This window comes from Elephantulus edwardii, unplaced genomic scaffold (assembly GCF_000299155.1).
Source record: "Elephantulus edwardii isolate Elephantulus edwardi_28Jun2011 unplaced genomic scaffold, EleEdw1.0 scaffold00087, whole genome shotgun sequence".
NCBI lineage: Eukaryota > Metazoa > Chordata > Mammalia > Macroscelidea > Macroscelididae > Elephantulus > Elephantulus edwardii.
The window spans coordinates 10225962-10234047 of record NW_006399837.1 but is presented as its reverse complement, the minus strand read 5'-3'; the positions used below and the strand labels follow the sequence as shown (position 1 = coordinate 10234047).

Here is an 8086-nt window from a genome sequence, read left to right as displayed (position 1 = left end):
AAATCCATTGCCATCAAGTTAATATCTGAAAAGTAGCAACCTACCATCTCATTTCCGAGGCTCAAAATCTCTAAGGGAGATTGTTCCTCTTTCTCCCGAGGAGTGCCTGATGGATTCGAGCCTCTGACCTCGTAGCTAGCGCACTGCATGATGCACTACACCCGCAGGGCTCCTTTCCATTTGGGAAAGTGACACTCATCCCTCTCTGGCAGTTTGCATCCCCCCAGTGGCTCCTGGGGAGAAAGATGAACAATCTCTGGTCTTGGGATTTCACCTCAGAAACCCCACAGGTTGGTATCATCTCAACAGCAATGCATGTGAGCTTTGGTTGGGTTTGGAGTTTTTTGGAGAATTTCATGTAAATTCTAATCTAAGGGGCTCCAGTGTCATCCCGGTGCCACAAGCTGGCCATGTCTAGGTGTTCCCAAGACTCAGGGGGTCACTTAGCTCATCTATATTTAAGGGTCACAGTCTTTAAATTTGACTCACAATAGGGCGCAGGTGCATAACAACATACTCCCTGTGCCCCAAACTTGTCAACTGTATACAATCCTCCCCAGAATGTTAGTTCTAGGGATCTGTAAGGTGTAGGAATTGAAGAAATTTCAAAACTGCATAGGTATTTACTTGTTATTACTGTGAGTTTTCTCAGGGACGCATGGTACTTAACTATGAAATAGGTTTTCCTGGCTCTGCAATGCCTTCTTTTATTATATCTGGTTCATTTTTTTTTATATAGCGCGCGCGCGCGCACACACACACACACACACACACTGTTAGGGACCGTCAAGCTGGTTCTGACTCACAGTGACCTCACATGTGAGATGGGAAACTTGAACCGTCCTGCACCGTCCTGACAGTAACCGCTGCGGAAGCCCGTTGCTGCAGCGGTGCTGGTCCTTCTCATAGAGGGTCTTCCTCTATTTCGCTGACCATTTCCCAAGCATCCTGTTCTTCTCCAGGGACTAGTACCCAGTAAACATGCCCAAAGTGCTTGAGATAAAGCCTCACTATTCACACATAAACAGACACACATTTTAAAAAATGCAGCAATACAGAAATGTAAAAAAATAAGAAGTAAAATCTTATAAACCCCCTCCCTCCAGCGACAGCCTCTGCACTCCTGGATGTATATTCTCCCAGGTGTTGTTCGATTCGTATATATTACTCTCGTAGTCAGAAAACTATATATAAACGCTAAACTTAAATCCTAGGAAGACCCTTTTCTGCTTCCAATTCTTGTTAAAGATAAATATCTCTGTGACAAGGTGACATGTGGTGATGTGACTGTGTCCTTTTATTCACCTTCTCTGACCCAAGCACCAGGAACACGGCACCTGTTGAGGAGGACATGGCAGGGGAGAGGCATGGACGTGGGCACCTGGCAGGACAGGTGAGCTGCTCAGTGGGCAGAGGCACGTTCGTGAGGAAGAGAAACACCGCTGTGAGCCAGGCCCTCTCGGCGAGGAGCTGGAGACTGAGGAGGGCTGAGGAGCCGGCTGAGGGCTCGGTGTGGCACCTGTCACTGACATACTGGCTAGCTCAGGACGAGTCACGTCTCCCAGGTGCAGGCGTCACAGCTAAGCCCACCACGAGGCTGCCGCCTGACGTGGAGTGGATGGCCAGGCGCTGACCTCAGCTGAGGTCCTAAGAGTTTTCGGTAGAAGCTTCTTTAAAGGCACAGTGATACCCAAGCAAAGCAAGGAACCTGGTCCACATGGCTCAGGTGTCCGGGCCTGGTGAGCTGAGGTGTCCGGGCAAGATGCAGAAGACATACTGTCAAGTAGCCAATGCCTTTCTGAGAAAGTCCCCATGACCACGTGTCAGCAGACCCAGGCCACAGGAGGGAGGGACACGTCACTCCTGGTGACAGACCGGGTCTAAACCTGTAAGCCAGGCAAGGCCCGAGTGGTGCGGAGGGAAGGGAGGGGAAGTAGCCCTTCCCGCAGGACAGGCATGTGGCCTGTGAGGGGCCCAGCCAGCCCGAGGACCTGCCCTGAAAGCTGGGGGCCGGCTGCTCTGGGTTCTGGATCCTGACGCGGAGAAGCCATGTGACCACTGTCATGACGGTGGGGGAGAGAGGCATCCCCAGCTTCTGCTGGCAACTGGGGGCCTGGGGAGTGGACAAGGTGGGCAACTGTTCCACAGCTGGACCGTGTTTCCTCCAGCTGTGGTGCCACATCACGGGTGGTCAAATCTTCGCAGCCGCTGTCTCCTCATTTCATCTTCTGGGGAGAGGCGAAACCCATAGGGCTCGGGGTGACTTCTGGTGTTTCCTGTGGTGAAAAAGACAAGGGACAGTCAGATAACTGCCCATCCACACCTGCGGTCCTGACATTACAGGGCACTGGCACCTGGGGTCCTGGGGGCAGGGGACACACCGCAAAGCACTGGGGTCATCTTTAACACAAAACAGAAGTGAACATTTCGACTTCAGCCGTCAATACTAAGTTTCTACAGTAAGTGAATATTTTTAGTGTGGCATGACCCACGAGCCTAAATTAACTCCCCCTGAGAATTGTCAGTAATCCTCTCCCTTCTAGCCTTCCTTCCACCAGAGTCTATACCTTTCACCGTGTTATTTCCAGAGGGCTTGCATTTTGTTTGGCTTTTATGCCCACAAATAACTTGTCTCCCCTCAAGTGTCCTGGTCGGTTCTTCTTGGTTAGCCCCCAGGTTGCCCCCTTCCTCTGGTACTGGCCCACCCCACAGGGCACACATCTGCTTGAGGCCACTCAAGGGTCATGGGCCTGGAGCAGGCAGAGGTGACGTTTAGCAGTCATAAGGTCATAATGCACACCCTTGGAAAGAATTCACAAGAGGAGTTTCTTGAGATTCAAACATACCCAATGTACAGTCTGCAATGTGGCCTAGTGGTAAGGAGTGGTGCTGCCTACCTGAAGGCACACAGTTCGAATTCACCAGCTGCTCTCTGGGAAAAATGTGGGCAATCTCTACCCGTGCAATTAACTGCCTCTGAAAACCCGCTGGAGGGTCAGCTATGGGTCGGTTCCGACTCAGCAGTACGCAACAATGCATACAGTTCAGTCATAACACTAAACACACTCGCTGGTGGTATCGTGGCGAATAAAGAAATGGAGGCAGAAATCGAGTCCATGACCCGTAGGTCAGCCCAGGGAGCTCTGAGTGACTGAAATAGGTATCATTTGGCAACTTCCATTAAAGACGACATTCAAGCGTACTAATTACTTCCAAACGACTTTCACCATAAACACTTTATGAACACATTAAGACTGAAAAATTTTGCGGGATACAGTTTTCACCATAAACTGTATTCGTTCAAAATGATCCCTGCTTTGAAATGACAAACTCATAAATCAGATCACCACTAAGTTATTGCTTCAAATGGGTTCCCACATCACCCACATTCTGCTTTTCTTTCAACAGTGTCTTTTAACAACGAAGCCTCTTAATTGCACTTCTGAGTGCCAGCCAGCACATGACAGGCGCTCCAGATGGCAGGGGGCTGAGTGCTGGCTGGGGACGGTCGCAAGGACGTGGCATTCCGACAAGGGCCCGCCACCAGCCCAGGCCCACGCAGTGCACTGACTTCCCTGAGGGAACTGCTGGGCCCTGGCCGTTCTTCCTTCGCAGGTTTTCCCTGCAAGGAAAAGGCTGAGAATTCCTGTTTTCCTCAAAGGGACGCACAGGGTGGAGCTAGACGAGGCAGCTGGGGAGGCCCAGGGCCGGGAGGGAGCAGCCGGCATAGATGTTCTTGGGGTTCCTCCAAGGGCATCTGAGGAGAAGCAGGGCTCAGCAGACAGAAGAATCCACGTGCGGAAATGTGGGCTTCCAACTCTTCCGGGACAGCCCGTCCAGGGCATCTGATTTCACTTAGCTTTTACTCCTGATTTTACAGATGAGGAAGCTGAGGCTTAGCGAGGGCTCAGGACACACCCAGGGTCACAGAGGAGCGAGAGGGGAAGGAAAACGTGAGTCCAGGTCTCTGGTCTCTGGTGCACCCCCCTCACTGTGCAGAGACGCCGTGTGTTCCACACAACAGAGCACCCTGGCCCAGTCCCCACCTTCCCGTCCTGTCCCCCAGGGCCCTTCTTCTGTGAGGAACGCTGCTCCTTAGAAAGAGGAACATAGCAAGATTCCAAACGGGCCTCCAACACAGCAGAACTGCTATCGTCAAAGGCGTGGCCACCAAGTTCTAACTCAGACTGGCGCTCCACCTGCTACTGGGCTAGAAGCTCTGGTGGCCCCGTGGTAAGAAGCTGCGCTGGAATTCCTGAAGGCATGTGGTTCGAATCCACCATCTGCTTCCAGGAGAAAGATGCGCAGTCTCCTCTTGTGCAATTAAATGCCTCTGAAAAAGCCCCTGGAGGGTCAGCTATGGGTTGGTTACAACTCAGCGGCTGTTGCTGTTAAGTGCCATCGAGCCACAGATGACTCACAGCGACGCTATGAACGAAAGAGCTGAACAGTTGTATAACTTTCATCATTTCTCCATGTTCAGAGAGCTTCTGGAGGCCAGCTATTTTGGAAGTGGATGCCACTCCTGCTCCCAAGCTTGTTTTAATCAGGGAGCTCCACCAAACACTCTATCATGGGTGACCATTCTTGCATTTGGCACATCAGTGTCACAGTCTTTAGCATCACAGCAGCCACGGGTTACCTCTGTACAGCAATGCACAGACCAGTGCTATACCACTTAGAAGAAAGTTTGACAAAAAAACCAAACCAAACCAAACCAAACCAAACCAAACCATTAAAACCAGGCCTGAGGGCCGCAGATTAAAAGTATCCGCCTTTGGCTTGGTAGCATAACTTTCTATCCACTAGACCAACAGAGTTCTCTCTCAATGATAACTGGACTGGGACAGTTTTCAGTGTCCATGCAATGGGCCTCAGGGGCTACGAGGACCACGACCAGCGGTCCACTTTCCCAACAGTCCCGATTCTACCAGCATCTCATGGCCAGTCACATTGGTGCAGCACATACTGAAGAATGACTGGATTGCTTCCCCGAGGGTTCTGAACACTGCTCTTCCCCCTAGTCCTAAGATTTTAGAAACAGCTTTCATGTGTGAACTCCTCTTCGATCTCTCACAGAGATCACCACATAGAGTCAGCCTCTGTCCCACAATATCCAGTGCCCGCTGGCACAGGGCTGCCCCTCCACTCACGCTCACGGTTCTGGCTTCCTGTTGCCCAGCAGTGAGACCTGCTTCAGTATGTCCTACTTATATCAGCGGATCCGTCACTTCCCTCTATGACCTCCAGGTTCCTCCACTGGCCTTCAGCCCTCGAGATGTGCATTTTCACATATTCACCATGGCTGAGCGCACAGAAAAGTCCTTGCTGGATGGGACGAGATGAGGCCCCAGCAGCGCGGTGGACAAAGGGCTGTCAGAGGAGTTGGGGCTGGAATAACAGCACTGGCTGGAACTAGCAGGGACAGCCTAGGCCAGTCTCCTTAGGAGGGGAGACTGCTGAACAATGGGATCGTGTGGGTTCCCCCAGGACGGGAGCCTGGTTATAGAGGGTGTGGAGATGACACCCCTGAAGTGCTCAGTGTGTGGCAGGCCAGCAGCCAATGTGAGGGGAACATTTCTCTTGGGATTGACATCTCTAGCATCACAAAAACTCCACTGCAAGTGACAATGACTCACCGGAAACATCCACTGCATCTCTGAGACTATGAATCTTTACAGGAGGACTCTGCTTATCTTCTTCCTGTGAAGCAACTGGTGGGTTCGAACTGTCAACCTTCTGGTAACAGCGTGATGTTATGATACATCACCAGAATGCGTCCTAGCCACTATCATTGTTTATACACTGAATTTTGTCCCCAAAAGACATATGCTCAAATCCTGGTCCCTGATCCCTTCTTTATGGATATGATCCCATTGGAAAATAGCATTTTTCTACTATGTTAAAGAGGCCACAGTAGCACAGGTGGGTGTGTCCTAACCAGAGTCACTGCTGAGCAACGTGAAGAACAGCAGAGACAAACAACTAAACCAACCAGCGGGCTCTGACCCCTGGCAATCGCCCACTGGGTTGACGAGGCTGTGATTCTTTATGGGAGGAGACCCCCAGCTTTTCACTGAGGAGCAGCCGGTGGATTTGGGTTACTGTCACTTAACAGGTTGTATCACAGATCACAGACAGGGAAGCACAAAGAGGGAACACACTGTGGAAGACGAGGGGGCAGGTGAGTCCATAAGACCAGAAACTCCAATGACTAAAGGCTATGACACAAATGAAAGAATGACAGACAGAAAGTGATCCAAGCTGGAGAGGATGTGGAGAGAGAGAACTCTTACACACTGCTGGGGGAACTATAAAACAGGACGGCCACTCTGGAAGGAAGGGTGGCGTTTCTTTAAAAAGCTGAATATAGAATCTCCATATGACCCAGCTATTCCACTGCCTGGAATATATCCTGAGAAAATGAGAACTGACGTACAAATAGAGACTTGTACACCAGTGTTCATAGCAGCATTATTTACCATCACAACAACATGGAAACAGCCCAAAGGTCCAACGACAAGCAAACAGATTGAGAAATTATGGTACATTCACATAATGGAATACCACACAGTCCATAGGAGTAAGGATTTTGAAAATTACTACTTAACTAGGGAGGGTCTGGAGAGCATTATGCTAAGTGAACTAACTCGGTCCCATCAGGACAAATGCTGTATAAGAACATTATTGTAGAAATAAGAAAAACAGTGAAATGTGTATGAGGACCCAAGCAGAGGAGGGTAGGAGCAGAGGGGTGAGGGTGGGCAGGGGGGTAATCACAGGGCCACACAATTTGATGGGTGGAGGGAGGGATGGGTTAAGGAAATGGGAAAGATCCGGTGTGAAAAACAATGTACACTAACTTTGTAAGTAAACCAGTAGAAAAGAAAAATTTTCTTTAAAAAACCTCCCAAATTAGGCGAGCTTTGGTGGCCTAGTGGCAAGAAGCTGCACTGCAATCTCAGAGGCACATGGTTCGAGTCCACCAGATGCTCTGCTGGAGGAGGAGGAACAATCTCCTCCTGTATCAGTCAGACATGATTTGACGGTACACACAAAAAATAGTGAAATAAAATAAAATTAAATTAAAACAAACAAACAAACAAAACCCTCCCAAATTAAAGAATTTGGCTGCGAACCAAAAACTGAACTCACTAAGCTTTTCAAGAGAAAACAAGGCAATGTGCTTCTATATACACTCATGGCTGTGGCATCAGAAGTGACTTCTGCCTGGCCCTCGGGCGGGTTTCTGAGGTGGCTGTAAATTGCCCAGGAGGAGACTGCCCATCTCCCTCCCTCCTACACTCCCTGTGGACTCCCACTTGAGCTCCTTATAAACATTTACAGCCTTGGAAGCCCTGTCATACAGTTCTACGATGTCCCATCGGGACACTGAGTTAGAATCAGCTCCTTGACAGTGGCACGGTGCAGATGCTGAAACAGACCAAACTTCTAACTGAATCAACCGTGAGGAGATGCTTTTTGTTCCTTAGGGTGACCCACTTATATTTCTGTTGGAATTGCCCTACTAAACTAAGACAGTTATTAACTGACAATAGTTAATTAGCACCACTAACTGGACAAATGCCAAGGATGACAAAAGAATCGATTCCGTTGCGGTGCTGGTGAAGGGTACCGAACATACCGTGGACCACCAAGAGAACAAACAGATCTGTCCTGGAGAGGGAGAAACCAAGTTGCTCCCTGGAGGCAAGGATTACAGAGCTCTGGTTGACATATGTTGGGCATGCTGCCAGAAGGGACCAGTCCCTGGAGAGGGACATGGTGCTTGGAAGGGTTGGAGGGACAGGGCAAGAGAGGAAGATCCTAGAGAAGATGGAGTGACATAATAACTGGGTATATGTGTTGGAGACAGACTGGCTCAGGATAGGACAGGGTTCAGAGCTATTGTGCATAAGGTCCTTAGGAATTGTAGGTGACTTGATGGTTCATAACCACTACCACCATTAATTAACATATAGGCTGATTTGAGCCTTAAAAAAGAACAGGACAGGATGAAAGACTTCTCTTAAAGGACAGAGGCTGACTGTGCCTAAAAACCACGTACAGTTTTTCTCAGTAAAAA

The 8086-nt window shown here is 49.6% G+C and overlaps 1 protein-coding gene across 1 annotated transcript in view; it reads right to left on the bottom strand.

The window, feature by feature from the left end:
• Positions 1 to 2181: 2181 nt before the first annotated feature.
• Positions 2182 to 8086, bottom strand: part of RHBDD1 (rhomboid domain containing 1) — a 102678-nt gene continuing 96773 nt past the window's right edge. The window contains exon 7 of the mRNA XM_006890321.1: positions 2182 to 2276. Coding sequence (XP_006890383.1) covers positions 2182 to 2276 — 95 coding nt within the window. The remainder of the gene's footprint in view (positions 2277 to 8086) is intronic.